The sequence below is a fragment of the Leptosomus discolor genome, chromosome 6, assembly GCF_034619465.1.
Source record: "Leptosomus discolor isolate bLepDis1 chromosome 6, bLepDis1.hap2, whole genome shotgun sequence".
Classification (NCBI taxonomy): domain Eukaryota; kingdom Metazoa; phylum Chordata; class Aves; order Leptosomiformes; family Leptosomidae; genus Leptosomus; species Leptosomus discolor.
The window spans coordinates 19,654,656-19,677,346 of record NC_141396.1 but is presented as its reverse complement, the minus strand read 5'-3'; the positions used below and the strand labels follow the sequence as shown (position 1 = coordinate 19,677,346).

The 22,691-nt window shown below is 40.5% G+C and overlaps 1 protein-coding gene and 1 long non-coding RNA gene across 3 annotated transcripts in view; one reads left to right on the top strand and one right to left on the bottom strand.

Annotated features, from left to right (window-relative positions):
- Positions 1 to 2,425: 2,425 nt before the first annotated feature.
- LOC147415337 (uncharacterized) lies at positions 2,426 to 15,276 on the bottom strand. Of its 2 annotated transcripts, none has more exons than XR_015183540.1 (5): positions 15,233 to 15,276; positions 14,109 to 14,230; positions 10,295 to 10,468; positions 6,104 to 6,193; positions 2,426 to 2,532 (listed from the first exon to the last, which is right to left on the bottom strand). It is a non-coding gene; the product is annotated as an uncharacterized LOC147415337 (long non-coding RNA). The 2 variants fall into 2 exon arrangements; XR_015183541.1 differs by lacking the exon at positions 2,426 to 2,532 and adding an exon at positions 3,752 to 3,832.
- Positions 15,277 to 18,185: 2,909 nt separating this feature from the next.
- KIF20B (kinesin family member 20B) overlaps positions 18,186 to 22,691 on the top strand; it is a 39,694-nt gene continuing 35,188 nt past the window's right edge. Inside the window, exons 1-5 of the mRNA XM_086466539.1 lie at positions 18,186 to 18,341; positions 18,839 to 18,925; positions 19,041 to 19,157; positions 19,348 to 19,486; positions 21,522 to 21,706. Of these exons, the coding sequence (XP_086322665.1) occupies positions 18,186 to 18,341; positions 18,839 to 18,925; positions 19,041 to 19,157; positions 19,348 to 19,486; positions 21,522 to 21,706 (684 nt within the window). The remainder of the gene's footprint in view (positions 18,342 to 18,838; positions 18,926 to 19,040; positions 19,158 to 19,347; positions 19,487 to 21,521; positions 21,707 to 22,691) is intronic.

The following is a 22,691-nucleotide window of genomic DNA, read 5'->3' as shown; positions in this document are numbered from 1 at the left end:
TTAGGAAGCATGGGGTAGACGAGTGGACAGTGAGGTGGGTTGAGAACTGGCTAAAAGACAGAGCTCAGAGAGTTGTGATCAGTGGGGCTGAGTCTAGGTGGAGGCCCGTGACTAGCAGTGTTCTCCAGGGGTCAGTACTGGCTCCAGCCCTATTCAACAGATTCATCAACGACCTGGATGAAGAGACAGAGTGTACCCTCAGCAAGTTTACTGATGACACAAAACTGGGAGGACTGGCTGACATGCCAGAAAGCTGTGCTGCCATTCAGCCAGATCTGTAGAGGCTGGAGAGCTGGGCAGAGAGGAACCTAATGAGGTTCAATAAGGGCAAGTGTAGGGTCTTGCACTTGGGGAGGAATAACCCTATGCACCAGTACAGGTTGGGGGTTGACCTGCTGGAGAGCATCTCTATGGAGAAGGACTTGGGAGTTCTGGTGGACAGAAAGTTAACCATGAGCCAGCGATGTGCCCTTGTGGCCAAGAAGGCCAATGGTATCCTGGGGTGCATGAAGAGTGTGGCCAGCAGGTCAAGGGAGGTTCTCTTCTCCCTCTGCTCTGCCCTGGTGAGGCCACATCTGGAGTAGTGTGTCCAGTTCTGGGCCCCTCAGTTCAAGAAAGACAGGGAACTACTGGAGTCCAGCGGAGGGCTACTAACATGATTAGGGGACATGAGCAACTCTCCTATGTGAGGAAAGGCTGAGAGACCTGAGGCTTTTTAGCCTGGAGAAGACTGAGAGGGGATCTTATTAACGCTTATAAATATCTAAAGGGTGGCTGTCAAGAGGATGGGGCCAGGCTTTTTTCAGTGGTGCCCAGTGACAGGACAAAGGGCAACAGGCACAAATTGGAGCACAGGAAGTTCCACCTGAACATGAGGAAAAACTTCTTTACATTGAGGGTGACAGAGCACTGGAACAGGCTGCCCAGGGAGGTTGTGGAGTCTCCTTCTCTGGAGATATTCAAAACCCACCTGGACGTGGTCCTGTGTAACGTGCTCTAGGTGAAGCTGCTTTAGCAGGGGGGTTGCACTAGATGATCTCCAGAGGTCCCTTCCAACCCCTACCATTCTGTGACTCTGTGACTAGGACATGACTTACATACCTAACAACAATAGCCAAGACTAGGGAATAACAGTTAGAAGAGTACATAGGTGTAGTCTGGTCTTACCAGCCTGCCCATCCCTGTGGCCAGACTTTTCATTGGCCCAAGTGGTTTCTACAGTTATCCTCTGGCAGTTCTGAGATGAGGTTAGAGATTGTGGTTTCCATCTTTCATCCCAACTGAAAAAAAGCACAAAACAGCCAGAATCCTTTCCTTCTAAAGCTTTCCCTGCCAATACCTCTGTTTCTCTGTGTCCAACTAGAAAATTACAACTTAATTTGCAGGTGTGTTCACTCTCCACAACTTTAACTGATCCCTGGCAGAGCTGTTGGTGCCTATCTTTGACAGGAAATAAAAAACTTCAGTGTCTTAGTTCAGACATTTCAAATAAAACTCCCCAAATTAGTAAACATTAAAATCTAGTCCTTGATCATTGCTTACGAATATGAGCCAGCGATGATAAAGTAGGTGTTGGAGGTGATTCATCTTTTTTCCATACCATAGTTTCCATTCTGCAGAGAGTTTGTAAGAAAGGAAAAGCCAGGTAACTGATTCAAACTATTAGATATGTAAAAAACCTAAAACTCTCATTACAAATACACCCTCCTTTGCCCCCATCCACTCTATCTTGTACCTAAGTATTCGACTCGGCGTACTGCTGTTTAAATATCAAACTTAAATATACAAAATGTAATTGGAAAACATGCAAGTTCACAACCCACTGATTGAGAAATACTGCTCATCATCATAAAAAAAGAGATTGCAACAAGTGGCAGAGCACTTTGGTAGACAATGGCCTTGGCTCCTGACTGCTACCCCATAGACAATTACCCTCATGTATGTACACATACTGGTTTTGCTTGGCTGAATGTCATCACTTTCTTTCAAATCAGCATTTTTATATGGTCTTTCATAATGCCACCAGGAGGGTAGTGACAGTTTCTAAACAAGCACTTTGAAAGACAACAAGAACACGGCTGACAATTACAAAAGACTTTCTCATTCAGCACTGCCGTATCTAAAGAGGAGGAGAAACTGGTTCTCCTATCAATACTCAGCTGCATGGGAGATTTTTCACTTCCATTGGTCTGTATTCCCAGAGCTTAAATGCTGACATGAAACTCCCATTGATATTAATGATTATGAATCAGGTAACAACAGGGAAACAGACTTTCTATGCCTGTATGTGGAAGAGGTAAAAAAGGCGCCTCTGAACTATTCTAGCTAGACGTACCTCCAAACCAGACAAAACTGGCTTACTCCTCTAACCCAGAAGGAAACACATAGTGTCCATCAGAGGGTAGAAAGGACATAGAGCTTTTATTTTCCTTTTTCCAAACTGGTCCACAGGTGGGAATTGGTGCAAAACAGAAACACACCACACCTTTGGTATTTCTCCTCAACCACCTTCAGCAGCAGGAAAGTGTATGTCTGAAAGAGTATTTAATCATAGGGTTAAGTCCAAACACCACAACTAATTTGGAGTTAAAAATTTAGTACTTGAACAACACAACTTTGCTTTCAGATAGACAAATCAAAGAGTTGCTTGGCTTTTTGATGATGAAAAAACATTTAATATGTCCTTGTGAGATTAAGCTGAAGCCACAGACAATAAAACTCAAATGTTAATCTTTCTAAAGATATCTTTTTTATCCATGTTTGCAAAGAATGATAGTCTTGTGTAGGAAGGGGCTGTACTATAAACAACAAATTTGTCCCTAAAGGCTCCAACTGCCAACTAACAAGGAAGGGAAACAACCAAACACTATGCTGTCATTGGGTTGGTTTGCCATAGTTACATCCTTTAATATTTCTGGGACTGGTGACCTTTCAGAGTAAATATTACAGTGAATAGTCTGTTTTGTGCAATGCATTTCATTTTGTTCAAGAGGCCAATTTAGAGCTTTCAGGTTTTCACAAGGTCAATACAAACTATGTACACACAAAAAAAAGGAAAACCAGAACTATAATCATAGAAAAACAGAACTATAATCTGTCTTCTTATTAGGTACATTGTGGAAAAACCCAAAAACAATAGAAAGTAACTTCCAGGGTCTCTCCTGCATAGAAGGCAAATTGCATTTCACTGCAGGAATCTTAGGGTCACCAAAATATTTGTTTTCTTGTAATAAAACATAACTAATACAAACACACACTTGGTCTAATCGGAATTTAAGACTCAAACAGACCATCTGGGTCATCAAAGCAAGTTCTTTGAATCAATAACCTGAAAGGGTCTAAGAAACATATGCCAAGTACCACGGAGCACAAAAGACTTTGTATTATCTTGTAACACATGACTGAACACCTTGGGGCTAAAGCATTATTTTTACACTCACATATAAAGTCCTAATTATACACATTTATTGTTCTTTTTAACCCAGAATGGTACCTTGATCTCATGAATACTGTTACCAAATGTGTTGTATTTATCTTTAATTTTGAGATGGACGTCAGATAAAGAAGCTACAGGAGTTACTTTAACACATGGGAAGAGAAAAAAAAAGCATTGTGTATCCCCTGTAACACTGGAGAAAAAGATACTATCTTTTTGCTTACAAAACCTCTATATATCCACTGAAAACAGAACTGTTAGGGCTAAGGCAACAACCTCACACTTTTTGCCTGACTGCTCTAAAAGTAGCAAGCACAAATTGATTTGCTTTTCCTCCATTTATAAAGTTTACTTAAAGTACCAAAGGAGACATGGATCTCACCTTCATTCCATTTCCTCTTGGAAGAAAAGGGGAAAAAAAAAAAGAAAAAAAAAGAAAAGACAACAAGTACACAAGTCAAAAGGAAGGTACAGCTACCCCATTAGATCAAGGTACGAGGAAAACACTGCTGCAGCGGGTATGAGGCATCAGTAGTCATGGATTGCAAATAAAAGAATCCCCACAAATTATATGAATGATCTAGTCTACATTCACAGACAGCACTAGCTTGACACATCGTGACTGTTTTCATAGGATTAGCAAAGACTACCAAATCAATGAAAACATTTAAAAAAAAAAAAAAAAAAGTGCACTCTTTCCTGCAGAGAGAAATCAGGCTGGAACCCTAGTTTCAGTGAACTAGAAACTCTGTGGTTAAACAAACAAAAAAACCCCAATTCTCTGCCCCTGTTCACCAACCAAGTTTAAATATGATTATAAGCAGATTTATTTCAGTCACAGCACAGACTGGCATAAAGAAAAAGGAAAAAGACATAACATAGATCTGAATTTAAATAATTTGCACTTGTAGTCCTCTCTGTACCCGCAGATCTTCAGACACTTCACAAACTGTGAAAAACTGCTCTTCTCACCTCCCATTTAAAGGAATAAAAGCAACAATGCTGAAACAAAAAGTAGTGAGAGAGCTGAGAAATGACTTGCAGACAGGTCTCACCTCCAAACTGAAACCTGTATTTGGATCAGTTTGACCCCAAATGGAAATTAAAATACCCATGCCCCTCAACTAGAATGTTTAGTTGCAGTATTCCAGAGTCATTCTCAGATTTTTAACTCATTTGCCTAGGCAGTGTCAGTGCTGAAGTAGAATCTGAAAAAAACTGTTTGCAAAACATCAGAATATCTTAATTCTCTTAAAAGGAATTCCCATTTTTCTCAGCCAGTCATAGATTCAAGAAACAGCTTCAGTTCCCCAGAAGTTGTATTCTCAGCAAAACTGGCTATTAATCTAGCAATGCTTTGGGTTGGCCAATTAGCAGTCAAACTTACACTTCATCAGACAGACTGTGCTGTCTTTCATCTGCTATGGCAGGGCCCTGGAAAGACTGCTCCTTCATGCTGCTTATTGAAAGCAGGATCCATTTAGGCTAAACGAACAAACAAACAAAACCCTTGCTTGCAGTTTCACCAAATTAACTCATTGGTATTAGCTTCCTTCGTTGAAGCTCTTTGATCCTATTAGAAACATGCATTTTCACTTCACTGACATTTTGCTGTTTTGCTTGTAAAATTCAATGAAAAGCTACCTATTTACCTTTGCATGTACAGCCACATAAATTATGTCATTTGGCTGTTACCAGTGTGATCAAAGTTCTAGGCACACAGGTTACTGACCTCAAAATACGCTGTTTGAAGTACTTGTTTGACATAATTTGTGTTATTCTCTACGTCAATAGTTATTTCATCTGTTGTCTACTATATTTACAACTGATCAAATTAAAGAGAATAGAAGCTACTACTTAATGCAGTTTTCTTAAGACATTCTGTCTCAGTACAGGAATAATTTCAGCTATAAGAGCAAATAGCCTGCTTTTTAAGAATAAGGATGTATAGGTATCTGCAATGAACATGAATAAATTCTAATGCTAATAGAAACATGAACTCCCAATTTAAGAATCATAGTTGAGAAACATAAACATCTCACTAAAATGTGCCAAACGTTCCTCTGTATTACTTCAGCTGAAAATCATTCAGAACTATTACAATAAAATTATGTTCCCTATTTTTATCGTGTGATGAACATCCAACATGGAGGCTTCTTTAGGGAAGAGTGTATGTACAGCCAAATGAAACGTTTCTCAGCAACCAGTGACAATGATAAGAGTTAATGATACAGAGGAAGGACAGGAACAAAGGGAACTGGTGAGGTAAGGGGAAGAGGAGCAACAGACTTGCCAAGAGGCCAGAGATCCCAAGTTTGTGGCCGGTGTTCTCTTGCCATCATAGGCAGGCATCAGCGTTAGTTGTGATTTCATCAGATCAGACCTGCATTGTGATATAACCTTACAAACTGCAGGCAAGGAGGAGGGGGGAGGTCAGAGAGAGAAAAAGAAACAAAACAGAGAGATAGGGTTACAGCCAACAATATCATCCTATATCCAACCCAAGCGAAGTTAGCATGGATCTTCCCATCATCCCCGTACCAATGCTCTCAATAATATTCATCAAACAATTTCTTAAGAATTCTGAGGTGAAAAGTTTATTCATAGGAATGTTCCTGTGATAAGGCTTTAATAAATCACAGTCCCTGAATGGAAAGAAATGCATACCACATTAGATTTTCCTTGTCCAAGTTCCCTGCTGAGATTCTAGGTGGCCATGGCTGCTCTAGGCACCATGAAGTTAGCTACACCATCCACCTAAAACGGAAAACAAAACATCAGATAAAAAAATTGGCATGTATAACACATCCTCAAGCAGCACTGTGGCATAGCGAGGCGGGTGTCGGTCTCTTCTCCCAAGTAACAAGCAATAGGACAAGAGGAAATGGCCTCAAGTTGTGCCAGGGGAGGTTTAGATTGGACATCAGGAAAAATTTCTTCACCAAAAGGGTTGTCAAGCATTGCGATGGGCTGCCCAGGGAAGCAGTTGAGTCACCATCCCTGGATGTGTTTAAAAGACGTGTAGATGTGATGCTAAGGGACATGGTTTAGCGGTGGATTTGGCAGTGCTGGGTTAATGGTTGGACTCAATGACCTTAAAGGTCTTTTCCAACCTAAACGATTCTATGATTCTATGAGTCTGTAATTTGCAGGGTATAGCTACATTTGTTATACCTGAAATCAAGCCTCATGTTTATTTGTAACAGTAACAGCCATCTGAATAAAACAATAATAAAACTACAGCATCTACTTCTGAGTCGCTTGTCTTGGATAGCTAATTTGCCAAGAGCATGAGTCACTCAGTTAGAAAGGAGTTAGAGAATGACTCATTTCTAACTTTATCTAATATTATCCTTAAAATAAAAGGATTCCTCCCTTATCCTTAAATTGTTGCATGTTTTGATTCTTTTCACAATGCCAAAATCTGCTTTATATAGAATATTTGAATTAAGTGTTGGAATAATTATCTTTTCTTTATAATGTCGTTCATCCAGAAAGACCTTACGGTACTTTATAAATGTGTGTATATTCTTCAGTGCACCCACATATATGATGAAGCATAGTAGTATGACGGAACTTGGCAACACTATACAAAAGCACCTGACTGGAACTACAGTCAGATCCTATAAACTGTTGAAACAGCACAGGAAAATTCAGATGCAGAAAACTGAATTACTACCAATGGAATTTTGCTATTTACATCTCAGTTTTTGCAAAATAGGGTTTGTTCTGGCTCCAGAGGGTCAGATCAGCCACTGCTTGGTAACACTAATTATTTCAGTGGAAACCTTTCAGCTTCTTCAGATTTCAGCCATGAGGAAACTTTCAGTAAGGAAGCCTGGCCTGTTTCAATGCGCTGCTTATCCTGGCTGCAGCATGTTGTGACAACATCAGGCAGGGCAGAACCAAATTGAGAACTGCATGTTGAACTACATTTGGAAATAGTCTGTCTCTCTGCAAGTCTGGATATGCCCAAAGGCTGCAATCCAGCCAGCCACCTGCATATTTGACTCCTTGCTGAAGAATTGCCAAAGACGCAACTTCACAAGCAACTTAGCCAATCTAAGACTGCCTAACAGAAGAGAAGCAGCCCTGCCCTTTTGTCCCACCAGCATTTCTGCCTGCTCTTCTGCTGTCCCAGCACCTGTTTGGCCATGTAGATCTACTTATTTGGCTGAAAATAATGGTGTAAAAATGTGTTTTAAAAAAAATTAGCTGCTCATTAATCCACCCTTTGAGAAGCAACTGACACTTCATGAGTTTTCATCATCTTTCATCTAATGGTCCACTTTCAAGGAAGAAAACTGTTTCTCTTCAAGGCCTGCAAAGAGCGCTGTAGTCCTACTGCATGGCACAAATACAGGCTCTTCTTTACAGGAGTATGACTTCATTCTATGCAGGGCAGATGACCAGTGTGTATTAAGCTCCCTGCCTCCTGTTTTTCCTACAGAATGGGCAATGCCTAGCCTGAAATAGCAATAAAATATAAGCTTTAAAAAAAAAAAAAAAAAAAAAAAAGACAAAAAAAGGAGATGGCGAGCTCAGACCAAAACAGGAAATGCCCTGGGCCATTTGCTATTGCCAAAGAGCCATGATTTTCAAGTCCTTTAACTTGGGTTAAGAAGTCTGTTTTCTAAACAGATAGTTCATTCCTTGCCCTTTTATCATGCTGTAGGATAACTGTGTTACCCAATACTAGACATTAATTTTGGTATCTTAACTAAGAGGGTAGTGAAGAAAGCAAGGTTCCTCCAGTGGACAATTTGGGTTATGGTTATATTGCTTAGCTGTACCATGTAGCATAACTGCACTTCCACAACAAGAATTTAACTCAAGCCTGAAACTATTCTGAGCATTTGTTGCCACTAGCTCTACAGGAAGTGCAAGTTAAAACATCTGAAGGTCAGTGGCGTGACTATCCTACTCCAATCGCATCTTCACATGAGTTCAAGGAGAAATCCCAAATGCCCAAAGCCATGATGACATTCCAAGGAATGGTACATAATGTCAGAGAACAGCACTAGTTTCTAAGGTCAAGACAGACCGTTGTCACTTGCCAAGAATAAAAGCAGCTCTGTCTTGGATGTCAGAGCCAGAAAGATGAGCAATACTACACTGAAATACTGCAATGGCTACACTGCAACATATCCTGCTCCTTGGATTTAGCCCATGTGGCATGAGCAGTAAGCTTCTTGCTCGTGAACCATCTCTTTTTGAGGCACCTTATATTTTTGAGACACAGAAGTGTCCAGTCTTCTGGCTTCTGCACAGAACTTGCATGTGTATGTACACACACCCCCCTTTAGTAGAAATCTTTTAGTTTCTTCAGCTATCAGCTATATATCCGATATATATTTAGAAATATCTTGGTATCTAACACGGTATCTTACTCTAGATATGTATTGACTTCATGTTCCAATTTATTTATCTTGTTAAGTTTCCAGTGAGATGACAAAGTAACAGTTGAGAATGTAACGATCAACTGTATGTCTTTGGCTACATTTTATGGGGCTGTTCTGAGGGCTCTGGGACCATTAGACAGCTATTTATGGCCCATATTTTATGTAGCACTACAAAAGAAAAAACAGTATTCTCAAAAAAGTAATCTTAAGGATTAAAGCTTGGATTTCTTACACCATGAAGAATTCTCATAAGCAGCCTCGAACTGAAATAAAACTTCTGAAACCTCAATTGAAATGAATCTCAAACATATGTTTCATTTTAGGAAAGTCAGTCCTGAGATTTTACCTTTAAATTATGGTTACTCATGTTGGTATTTATACAGCTCTGTGGATGACTGAAAAAGAATCAACAACGCACGGAGAGAAATAAAGTTTTACTAATAAGATTTGGAATTCATCCCCAGCCCTTAACTTGGAGGTTACAAGCTAACACACTATCTGCAAAGAAAATAATTAACATCATGCATGACAAAAAGTAGCAACAGGCCTAGTCCCAGACCCGGAGCTAAAAAGACATTACACAAATATTTGCAGAACTTAGGCACAGGTTTAGAAACAAAAACAAACAAAGAGAAAAAGAAATGAAAAAAAAAGGAAGAAACATTTCAGGGAACCAAATGAAAGTTGGATAAACAGTTCAAATACCCTTCATGAAATATAAGCAGCATATATAAAAAACATTTTCTGAATAGCCAATGTTTCTGGACTGTATCAACAATACTACTCCATTTTTATGTTCAAAGGACACACGGACTTGAAATCCATAGGAAAACTAAGATGCAAGATCCTGTGTATGTGAAAAGAGTGGCAAAAATCATACTGACTTCTTTAAGTACAGGATTCCATTTATTACTCCAGCTGTTGAGACATTTCTAACAGTATGTCCTCAGACATCAGTATAATGTTGACTAGGAGGGAAGAATATTACACACCTAGTCAATACCAACTGTCAGTCTTTCTGCTTGTGGATTCTCTGTCAAGGTTTCCAGTTACGTGACTACCTCAAAAATGCCTGGTTTACATGATTCAGGATGATTACAACCCAAAGTAGAGACAGTGTGCTGGGTCTGGTTAGGAGAGAGTTAATTTTCCGGGGCACATCACCAATACCCCAGAAACTATATTTAGCAACCAGTTCTATGGAAAAGCCATCTATGCAGACCTGTTCTTAAAAATAAACCAGTTTAAGAGTAGGCATCTTTTCTCGTATAAATATACTTTCATTAAAAAACCCTTTGTGTATTTTTTAAACAATAGTTTTACTATTCACAACATGTATTTTAAATACCTGATAACTAACTACATTATTCGCTACATGACTATGAATCAGTCAGACAAAAAAGCTGATACATTTATAAGACAAATACTTGTGTCATAATGTGAAAACAGTTCTTACCATTTTCTCCAACAGAGGCCACTTTTGCTGTTATATTTATTACAATATTGTGTTGTTTGGCCTGATCAGCTGATTCATGTCTAAATGCTTCAGCCTCTTTCAGCAACAAAGAAGCAAATACTTAGCCATCGCTAGTGGTCTTATAGCATTTGTTGCCGGAGTCGCAGAAAGACCCTAGAAAATGCAGAAGAAAAAAAAAAAAAGTAGATTTTTTTTTTTTTTGCCTTACAGTTAGTAAAGCTTCAGTTTGGTAGCAAAAGTATTTATAAATATCTATATATACACAAAATATTTCTCAATTATTATTCATCTTCACAGCCTACTAAATTTTACCTCAAATTGGCAGTTCTAATGAGTAGGGTATATCATAGAAAAATTTAAGAAACATATTTTATCATCATTTATGCTGTGATGATGTTAAAAAGCCCCTATGACATAAGAATCCCACTATATTAGAAAAACATGAGTACAACTGCCTTAATGGAAGGTCCTAATGATCCTGCCTTGATAAGCTTCCTGTTCATAATAACAAAAGATTTAAATATAGATGGGTGGGTGAAGAAAAAATACAGCACACTAATACTGAAAAAAAAATTAGTTGCATTACTAATTCCTCAGAATATCCAAGCCAGCTTTAGTTGCTAGAGCCAGTATAGAACACTATCTCTATAACACACTTTGTTACAAATGCTTATTAAAGAGTTGTTCAAATTAAAATAACCTGACAACCTAAGTACACTCATACAGTTGGTAAGAATAATCCAACACACACAATTATGTCTTCAGCTATGTTTTAAGCCTGTTGATGGGAGGTACAAGGTTCCGATTTCAAAATGCTAGATCTGACCTTCAAAACGGTGATTATTTATATCACCGCATTACAGAGAATAATAAATTTTGAAACTTTTCAGTTTGATTACAAAACTAAAAGGTTGGTTACAGCTGAAATGATCTCTTTAGATCATCAGAGAATTATTCAATAATTCAAAGAGGACAGAAGGAATAGCCAGAGTGTTGAGGGAAAAGCAGGAAGAAACAGTGATAGCTTTTTTGTCTCAGTTGCACTCTTTCCAAAGACTACATCTTGAATTATGCAAACTGAACAAAATACATCTCAGTAAATACATTCAAAAATCTTCTCCTACGTAAGGCAATACAGCTCCCACTCAAGGAGTAATACTGTTTGCCACACACAGGTTTTCAAACAAAGCCATTAAATTCTAAAAATGATATGCTGAGCACCTCTAGCACATTTTCAGTACACAAAATGCTGGCATGGGACCAAGCGCCTTCCCTGCATATATGAGAAGCACATGCATGACAGTACCTAATAAGCCCTCTTAACACAACCATGTCTCTAGCTGTAAGCTCCATCTCTTCTCTCCTCAGTGAATGACTTTTTAAACAATCATGACTATGGAGCACAGGCAACCCCAACACCTTACTTGCTGGAGCAGCCAGCCCTCATCCTGTGAAGCAGGCAGAGGCCAAGCATCCAGGCCCAAGTCCAGCACCAGGCACTGTGGCTTGCCCCTGGCGGCCCATCAGCAATCCCCTCCTTCCCCCCCAAGCTCCTGGCTGGCTGTCTCACACCATCTTGTGCTCCTCAAGCCCCCTCTCTGCCGGTGGGTCTGTGACTCACTTTCCAGACTGTAGTTTATGCTCCCAGAGCACATCAAGGGAGAGGCCTCATGACCATCTGCAAGCTCCTTCCAGTGAAGGTTTCCCCCCACCCCACCCGAAACCCACAATTACTCAGTCAACCAAATCAGCTGCGAAGCAGCCGCAGCGTTTGCAGGCTGGGGGCTGGCAGACAGCCCCTGCCCCCGCAGGGAAAGGGCCCCGACGCCCCGGCCAGCCACCCTTCGCCACCCAGCCCCGCTGAGATCTCCCGGGGCTCGACGCCATCAACTGCCCCCAGGGCAAAGCCTCCGGCTTCAGGGAGCACCCCCGGCCACCCCCGAGCTGGGTCCGGCCGCCTTCTGCCGGGGGTCGGCCCGGGAACCCAGGCTGGTGGGGGACGAGTTGTGGCGTCCCTCCCCGCCGGGGCGGCTTCCGCCAGCGCTGCAGGGTGAGCAGGGCCGGGAGGGCCTTTGCGGCGGGGCCGAGGCGGTAACTCGGGACGTTACAGCGAGCGTCACGCTCTGGGCCACGTCATTTGTCTCCCGTAATCAATCTGACATACGTTCGTGTCTGTCTGAAGGAAGAAACGCTGTGCTAGTCAACTTACACAGGATGGCAACGTGAACGTTTGTCTGCTGTCAGGTGACTGCCTCTGCGCTGCTCGGTTCAAGGGAAAGCTCGAACGAACACATGCTAAAGCACAAACAGTACCCTGACAAACCCAAGCCATTTTCCCCTGAAGCTGCGACCTTAAAGCTAGTCTTGCTCTTTCAGATAACACGACACCAACTTCTACAGAAAACCGAAAGGAGACATTTCAGGAAGGATGAGAAGGAACAAGCCAATAGGTGAAGAATCAAAAGTCAGCCGCAGAAAAATGATACTGAACAAACTGGGAAAAGCGAGACTGAAAAAGTATCTAATTGCTTAGAAGAGATGATAAAGGGAAACATGCCCGTTTTACTAAAGCAAAATAAGCAAATGAACAGCCTGCAAAGTCATGAGTTCATAAAATCAGCTGTATATGCATCAGAAATAATGTCACCTGAAGGCAACTGATGGGAGTGGGACAGTGAGGGTATCACCGCATAGGTTCAAATCAAAGGAAGTGTGAAATGCGTTCACAGAACTGTGCAAATAACAAGATAAATGGCAAGCACTGCTCTGAAAGATAGAGGTGAAAAGAGGCTGACATGGCAGACTACCAAGAAGACAACACAATGCACCATTTTCCTCCAAGACACCTCTGTGACAAGGAGCGGGATCTTTCCATGCCAGCTGGCTCCAGGCGAACTCTGCAGAAGAAGGCCTTTGCTGCCAACCAGGTCAGGAAGCCAGTGCTGCCAGGGCATGGGGAGACACAGCACAAGCGGGAGTGCCCAGGGGAAACTGAAGTACTTTGTTAATTCTCAGGGGAAGGTGAGTCGAGTACAAAGCAAGCTGAAGCCAGTCCTGGTTTGGCTGCTGCTCAGATGTGCTGAAGGATGCTGGGCCAAGTTCCAGCAGTGTTGACTGTGTCTTTAGTTACTTCTGACAGCAGTGTAAAAGCTAGCTGAGATACGCTGTCTCATAGGGCATCATCTCATCACTCAGATGAGACTATCCACAACTTTTGAATCCTGTCCCAAATATAAGGAGCATAAGTTTCTAAGGTGAAAAGGGGAAAGTTGTAACAAGTCATTTATAAAAAATATTTTTCCCCTGGGGAGTGGTAACCTTGCTCCACAAGTTATGGAGAATTTGAAAAGAAACATAATCAAATTTCAGGGGCTAACGAGTTAACAGTTTTGGCAGCAGGTATTCTTGTTGCAACTGGCTGTCCTTGCGCAAACCACTTTAAGGAGAATATATTGGTGGAAAGCCATAAAGGCTATTTACATAGATGGAGTTTCATCATCTCCCACTCCAAAACCGGCTGGGTTGGTTATGCTGATCTAATGTTTTCTTTATCAGTGAGGCTAGAAGCACATATTAGGTTGTGTTTTAGTTTGCTCTTTTAATACGCTGATGGTAGTCCTTTGAGATACAGGTTTAAATTATGCAGCATGTGCAATATTATAAAAACAGTTTCAAAAATCTAATATTCCAACAAAACCAAAATATTGCTTTGTACAATGAACTTTGTTATGCCCCAACTTAGCAAGAACAATTTTCTGCAGGAAATAGCCCCCAACCTTTTTTAGGAATATACCTTGCAAGATATTCTGAGATCTTCAGTTTTCCTTTCCAACAAGTGGATGAGAACAACTTTCAGGTTTGCTCCCAGAAGCTGATTTTTCCCTGTCTTTGAGAGCCATTCTCGGTCCTCTCCTGCTATGAAAAAAGGGGTTTGGCATTAGGTTAGTTCAGTAGTTTGAATTCACTGTTCTGTTCAGGATAGAAACTAAGATATTTTTTAAAAAGTTAGCCTAAGTCTTAAAGAATGTCTACAACACCTTTTCAGTTTTGTTTGGCAAACAATTTCAAATTCAAAGGTGCATCGTTTTCTTCATTAAAACAGACCAACTCTTGCAACATGGCCTGCATCTGAACTGAAATCAAGTACCCGTCTTTTACTGATATGACATGGCCTCTGTTTAAAGAAAGGCGGGATTTAATCTTAAAGACAACCTCATCAAAGCAGCTGATACAGGATCTGTGTAGAATTATTCTTTTAGAGAATTACTTGCACTAGCTGGCATTATTTTCTCCAAATGAAAGACAAACTTTTGGGTTTGGTAGTTACGGACTACTTTCAAGTTACTTTTCCTTTTATTTCAGTTTAAAACAGGCAGATGTTCCACATTAAAGTTCAAAGAATTCCTGTCTGAGTCTAAAGAGAAGCTTATGGTGATTTTTTGTTACCAAATGCTGTAGATTTCCACACCCTGACATTCTAGAAAAGGATGATCTGTTTGGCATTACTAAACTCTTTTGAAAATAAAGCCAAAGGATTTCTCTCATTGCTGTTTAAGAAATTAAATCCCTATCATGCAAACCTGGTACCAAACAAGAATTTCCACCTGGGGAAGGTTTTAAACAAAGATACTTTGTTAAGCGTTTTCTACAGCTGTCACTCTCTCAGTATTGTAATGCAGGGTGTGGATGCAGCCTGAACTTAAACCCGGAGTTTCCCAGTTCTGCTGATCCCTACTCGGATATAGGGCATCCGCAGCTTTAGCAGGTCACCTGGCCTCTTCCCTTTCACTACCTGCAAACAGCGATTATCCTTTTCATACAGGGATTGCAAAGCCTCGGCTTGCCTCTCAGCCTGCAAAATGCCTGTGGAAACAGCATCACTGTAATCACCCGGTGTATCGGCGAGCTCGAACTTACAGGTGTCCTTCTGCCAGACCGGGCACCGCAGACGGCGAGGCAGGCAGGCGACGGCAGGCCGCGGGGCAGGGTGCCTTCCCGCGGCAGTCGAGGCCCTGCTGCCGCTGCGGGGACAGGCCCTAGCAGCTCTGGGTGCGTGCCACACGTGGTGTCTCAGCAAACACCCCCTCATAGCCCACCATGCGCACCCCCATTGCGAGGAAACCTCCCCCGCACCGCCAGGCAGCGCGGCGCGGCGCGGCGCGGCGCGGCCCGGCCCGGCCCGGCCCGGCCCCGCTTTCGCCGCCCCCCCAAGACTACACTTCCCGTCGAGCCTTTCGCCGCAGCCACGCCCGCCCTTCCAGAAGGCCGCGCGGCGCAGCGCGCTGCAATTGGTCGGGTTTGAAAAGAAGCCGCGGCCGCGTTCGTTGCGCTGTGCCGTTGAGCGGCTGCAGGGGTCCGGGTTGGTGAGGGGAACGGAGCCCGACGGAGCGTGGGGCCGCCTTTGCTCGGCGCAGGTCGGTGCCTGGGCCCGCCCGACGTGGCGCTGGTTCTCGGGTAAGTCCGTGCGGGTTGTGAGGCTGCTGGGCCCACGCTGGAGGGGGGAAGGTAGCGTGGGTGGCCTTCATGGCGGGTGGTGCTGAGGCCTCTTCCCTCCGCTTCCCCCTGCTGCGGTCGTGGTTGATAGGGTTACGGGGACTACAAAGGCACTGGGGGTGCGGGGGTGTGAAAGCTTTTCGGGACCGCTGTGGGGCGGGCAACTCGCGGGTAATGCTCGGCCCAGGGCCGGGACGCTGACAGAGCCGTGCGGTAGTGTCCCTATAAGTGTGGGGAAACAGTGCAAAGCCTTGAAGTGAAAGAGGGATATTTGCAGAGAGAAAATTTTCCTTTTAAAATTTTCTTAAATGTAAGGGCTGTTTTTTTTTGTGTTTTGTACAAGCTGCCAGGCTTATTGTGGTTTGGAGCCTTTTCTACACTTTCTTGTGCTGCCTGACAGTGCTACAGGCTGTGCATGTACTGCGACCCCACTTTGCCGTGTGTGCCACTCTGGATCCGTTTCTCTCGGGGCGGCTGCAGCTCTAAACTATTGTCACGATAAGCAGAGTTACAGTAACGTATCCCAGTATACAAGTACTTTTTGGTGACTACAGGCAGCCAATATAGCTGTTTACACCAGAATATTTAAGGTAAATTCAGTGCTGTATGCTACAATATGGAGGCAGATAGACAGTCTGCATCTTGGGTTTTGCATGCTGTCAGTGGTTGAATGTTACTGGTCTGAAGTGCTGTGTTCATAGGAACAATTTCAGTTACAGTTTTGCATACATAGCTTAATGTTTGTCTTGTGTCTTACATAAGAAGGCACAGAATGAGTGTGTAATCTTGATAAATCCCACTTTAGAATAAGCTTACACTTAAAGCAACCAAAATGTCAGTTATCTAACAAATATGTTTCCTGTCAAGGCCTGATAAGAGTTTTGCAGTGTGACTTTGTGCAGCTAATGAATAGGAGTTCAGGATCGTGACAGCACAGGTATGTTTCTTGTAGTAGCTTATTCATGGGGTAGTGTTTGTTCAAGCTGTGGTGATGTTTCAGGCCAACTTTTTCCTGCTTTTCATACAGTTGCCTGACAAAAACTGTAGATTAAACAAAGTAAACATTGCTGCTTACTTTATGTATAGCTTTACCTCATTTGCAGTCTGATGATGTTTGTCTAGCTTTGTGAAGGTCTGTTTCTGCCTTTACGAGCTAGATAGGAAGACTGAGCAGTTAAGTGTTTTGAGACTGAAGTGCAGACATGTTTCAGGTTTTATGCTGGAGGAGGAACAAAAATGTTATGGCTCCTTAATAGGTAACACTTCCTGAGCAAAGGGGATTTAAATCAGCCCTGGTCTGTCCATTGTTTTAATGAACACCACATGTTCTCCATTAGTATTTAGACAGACAATGTATATGCATCTCTGTGGCATAGACACAGGAATGTAGTGTTAGAAGACCATTGAATTGTTGTGTCCAAAGCTTCAAAACTGTAGGAAGCCGTGTGGTAGGTGTCTGATTGCCAGAACACTGCCTGCCATAGTCTGTGAGTAACTGCCCAATGAATAATTTTTAAATTTAATCTGTAACAAAAGCTGCCGAGTCACATCTGTAATATCACTGGAAAAAGCAATAGGAGAGTAAAGTGCAGACAAAATACACTGATAGTTTTATATAAAACACACTTTTTAAAGGTTATTCTGAAACTTACCTGTCTACTATCAATATTATATCGATTGCTCTCATTTTCTATAGCAAATTTTCACTGCCTGGATTCCAAGATGCATGAAAATCATTAAATTATGGATTAATAAATTAATTGTTGATCTGTAAAATGACTGAAAAAAATGACTAAAAAAGCAATACTGCAACTTATACTCTGGCATGAGGTCTTCTAATTTTCTGGTGTCCCCTTAATAACTAAAAGAATTTATTAGTCTTTGGAATGTTTGTGGATTCTGTCTTATATTAAGCTACATTGTGTTTATAATACCAAATATTTATCGGGTCCTGCGGAGATAACCATGAAGTCTGGGTTACTCTTGCAATGGCTCTTGTTCTAAATGGATACTATAATGGGATGATGAAGTGGATGTGGAACAACATGGGTTTTTTTTTTTTTATTATTATATCTCCTTTGTCAGACATGGTTTTTAGCCAGGTTGTGGTATATTTGTAAGGCTTTTACCTGGTAAACAGTTGCTTTTCATTGAAAGAAGGGTGGCTGTTCTTGTTCCATCATGATGTGAACCCCTCTGCAGACCCTCTCCCCAACTATCAGAAACTTCCTATGTAAATTATGAATAGGATGAAGAACGCTTTCTTGTTAAAGAAACTGCAGCTATTGGTCGGAAGTTGACTTGTCTTTTAAGGGACTTCAGAAGCTCTACATGATGTGATCAAAGAGCAAAAAATAGTTTTATTTTATCTTGTAGGATGGAACAGACTTTGGATAATGAGAAATCTTTCAGACCATCCTATATTGCTAGTGTTGAGCCACATGAAAGAACAGGACCAGTAGATGTGGACGATATTAAAACAGATCTCTCTGATGAATTTTCTTTGGCTTCTTCAAGCTCAGACACAAGCCAGGTAAGAAAACTTTAATGTTTGCATGGTTTGGATTTTTTTAAAAATAAGCTTAGTCCTTTCATTGATAAGAATAATCAGAATTTTACAGAGAAGATGAAAAGCATCTTTAGTATGTTTTTTAATTTGGAGGAGATACATAGGATTAAACTTAAGTTGTGTGGCACTGCATTGATACCTGACCTCTGTTAATGAGGCTAATTGCTAGTTCAGAGCAGCTTAATGGTAGAATGTTTTTGTGGGTTTCATTCTTGATCTCTAGTTGGCCTGAGTGTAGTGTGAATACATATATGCTGCGAAATTATTAACTTGTAAGTTATCACAGTGAACTTCTGCAGGGGCCTGAGCATTTGTAAAAACTGGTGTAGTAAATGACTTCTGCTTCCAGTGTGATAAAATAAGTCAGTTCAAAATAGCCTGGTGAAAATATAACTGACTTAACATGCTAGTTATCAAACAAAGAATCTAGTCAAATTTGTAACTTTTTTTTTTTATTTAAGAGGAGCAGTTTGGAGTCTAAGGGACATATACAAGTTTGCCTGCGTGTTAGGCCACTTACGTCGTTGGAAAGAGAAAAGGAATTGCAGGTGTGACATTTATTTAGTTTAAAAATCCTTTAAATGTATGTTTGTTTGTTTTTCCTGTAAGCTAAGCTCTTTATATGCTTTTCATGCCTGCATTGTTTGTGCTTCCTTTTAATAGGACTGTGTTTCACTTGAAGACTCAACAAGCATCATCCTGAAGCCCCCCAAAAACTCTTTGAATCGATTAAGTGAAAAAACTGCTGGACAGATGATACAGAAGTTCACATTTTCACAAGTAAATGAATTGCCTCTTACAGTTTTTAATTTATTCCTGGAAAAAGTTGTTTAGCTTAATACCAAGTGAACTAGATTTTTAAACTGTTGATAGTCTTCAAGATTATAAACATAGAGAATTTAAAAGATTCTTTGAAAGTCTCTAACAATTGCTGAAACAAAATAAAGATGTTTCTTGATGTAATGCTCAGGTGTTTGGACCTGAAACAACTCAAGAAGAATTCTTTGAAGGTACCATGAAGCAACCAGTCCAAGATTTCTTAGACGGATATAATCGTCTTATTTTTACATATGGTGTTACAAACGCTGGGAAAACCTACACATTCCAAGGTATAAGTAGAAATATGCTCTTGAATGAACTTACTTTTTTTTTAAAGTGGGGATTACTTCTAGTAGAAATACTATAACTTTTTTCCTTTATTTAAACTCTAGACCCTATATATGGTCTTCTCTTGAATGTCAATAAATAGCCTTTGAAAGACTTCTTCCATAACAAGTATCACTAAACTTCCAACAGAGTTTGCATAACCACTGCCAGAGTTTATGTAAACATACAGTGATATTGCTTTGTAAAGCTGTAATAGTCACAACCAGGTGTGTGTGACTTTCTTTTTTCCTCCAAGTATCTAGAATGTCAGGGAGGAGGAGGAGTTAGGAAAATCCATCTTGTATATAGCAGGATACTTTTTATTATTAGCCTTATAAAGGTCATATGCATCTTCTATGCACTGTCTTCATCTAAGGAATAGTATTTGAGTCTGTTTCCATTATTATAGGTAGAGAATAAATCTTTTGAAACATGTTTGATTATTTCCGAGTATTTGTCTTGCCTCAAGTTTCTGAGCTTATTAATAATATCCTAGGAGACCTTGTCTCCTCATGCACTGTTTCGGTACTGTTAAAGCTCAATATCCTTTCTGGTCAGAAGATGTATTCTTTAATTATTTTACACTATATTTATTTTACCACTTTACATGGGAAGTAGTAGAAGGACAATGAGTTTTGTGCCATATGAAACTGATCTTTATTGAAGTGCCACTGTATTCCAAGTGATCTGTTGTTAGGTGGATTATAACTAAAGACTACTCCCAGTACTTTCAGATATCATTAATCTGGAGCAATAATGGCATGCTCTTTCTTGTCCTAATAAATAATAGTTAAATAACAAAAAACAAAATTCCGAAAGTGTACAATTCCGCCATGCTTGACTGGTCTGGGGTATATTGCATGGTGTGGTTTTTCAAGAATTTTTGATTCATGTGTTTTCAAACTCTGGAAGCTTTTTCATGGTATTATATTTTTAGGACTTAACTATCAACTCATGATAGGAATTGGCAGGGCAGAATGTTGCCTCCTGTGTGCCATAGTTTCCTCTTCTGTTGTTGTCAGTTTTGTCACTATAGGCTTTCCACTTTGGTATTACACAGAAGCCTATATTTAATCAATGACAAAGGACTTAAGTGAAGGATGAGGCAGTTTTTAAGGACTGGTCATTGTTTACCAGTGACTGTTTTGTTCATGTTAAGTTGAATTACAAGTGGCGTTACACAAATGAAAAATGGATGGAGAGAAGATAAGGAGAAATAAATGTAAGGCGACAAATGTAACTGGTAAAATCTCATCTGTCTCAGCAGTAGAAGAAATTATCAAGGCTGGAAGATGATGCTGTCAGTCTGAGATAGGACAGTATTTCTCTTCCACTACCTCCTCTCTTCCTTTCTTTTCTCTGGTTTAGAAATCAAAGTTAAGTGAACTTTCTTTAAACTTGCATCAGGGTTCGGAGAGATCAAGCATGCACTGAGGCTTTTATTTGACTCATTTTTGCCTTTCAAGTGCAAAACTGGTGTGCTCTGAGAAACTGTTCTGGGACTGGAAAAGGTTTGTCTTCACAAGGCTTCTGGAACTTTTTTGTGGGGTCTGTGGAATTGCTACAGGACTGCAGCTGAGAGATCAGTTATCAGTTGTATTTCAAGATTACTTGAGTGAAGACAGCCTATGAAATGCAATTGAGAAATTGCAACTCTATAAATGTCTGTTGATTGTGGTTTGATTTTTTTCTTTTTTTAACCCTCTGAAGGCTAAGCTTATGCAGAATATCCTAGCAGTTTTTGTTTTGTTTTATGCTCATTACTGTCCTAAGGGCTAGAGTGTGAGCTGTTTCTGAAAAGTATTTGGCTTTCAGCACACTCTAATGATGTTTCTGTGAAGTTGAGAATGCAAGAAAGCCACTGCTTCATGCTGTAAGTGGCCTCCAAAGTACTCATGTATGTCCTGAGATTAGAATTGCTTATCCTTCTGTCTTCAGTTATCTGTATACCTTGTTCACAGTAATAATCAGGATCTTTCTTTTGTATATTGCTTTCAGGGACAGAAGATGATGTTGGTATTCTGCCAAGGACTATGGATATGTTGTTTAAAAGTATCCGAGGAAAGCTGTACACAGCAATGGATCTCAAACCCCATCGGTGTAGAGATTATATAAAGCTGACTAAAGAACAAGTTAGAGAAGAAATCACTATTAAAAATTCAATGCTTCGCCTAACAAAAGAGGTAGAGGAGCACTTCTTTCTATATTGAAGAGCATGCACATCTTTAGATCTCAATGTAACCCTCTTCATTCTTCAACAGGAAGAGACTATCTATATTTAAGCATGGATATGTCTCTCTGCTGTTGGCCACCTATTCAGATTAGCAGTAAAGTGAGCAATAGAGCTGATGAAACCTGTTCCCCTGTGGATTTTTGCCTTGTAACTGAACACATGATAGAATGTAAACTCTTAAGCTTTTTTTCTATAGCTTTGACACCTGGTAACTTATCCTCTGGGGTTACTGGTGCTTAATAAGGACTGAATGCAAACAGTTTCTCCATCTGTGGGGACACTAGTAGGTCTGCTCCTTTAAACAATTTATTGTCTTTCAGGATACTTGAAAGAAATTGATGGTTTCAAGGTTGTTCCCCTCTTCTAGTTTGGCAAATATCCTCAAAGGACGCAAACTTTTTTTTTTTTAAACAGCAGAGCTATAAAGCCAGTGGACTTGTAAAGATTTAAAATTAAAATGGGTTTCTGCTGGACTTTATTCTTAAACAGATCACTGAGCAGTCCAGAAATACACTTAACTTTCATGAGTTGCCTGGAATTCTAAAGCTGTATAGCCCAATTACAGTTATGGGGATTTGTATTTTGTATAAGCATACCTTTTTCTTGGTGTTTTTAATTCTGAAATGAATGGAAGGAAAAAAGCTCTGAGCACTTACTAGAAATTGGAAGAATAAATATGTTATTGTGCTTTTTTATTTTTAGTGAAAAGAATTAAGCATCTCCTTAGTAATATTCTGGGTTATAATGGGGAGTTCTGGCTGTTGTGGGATAGAATATATCAGTTACCTTGACTTTTTTATTTTTTAATCCATGACTTAGTTAACTGAACTCTTCCAGTATGGAAGGCAGGTGGCAGCAAAATTCTTCAAGACTTCACTTCAAAAGCGCACACACATGTAAAAATCTAACTCTAGCAGTCTTTAAGACTTCAGAAA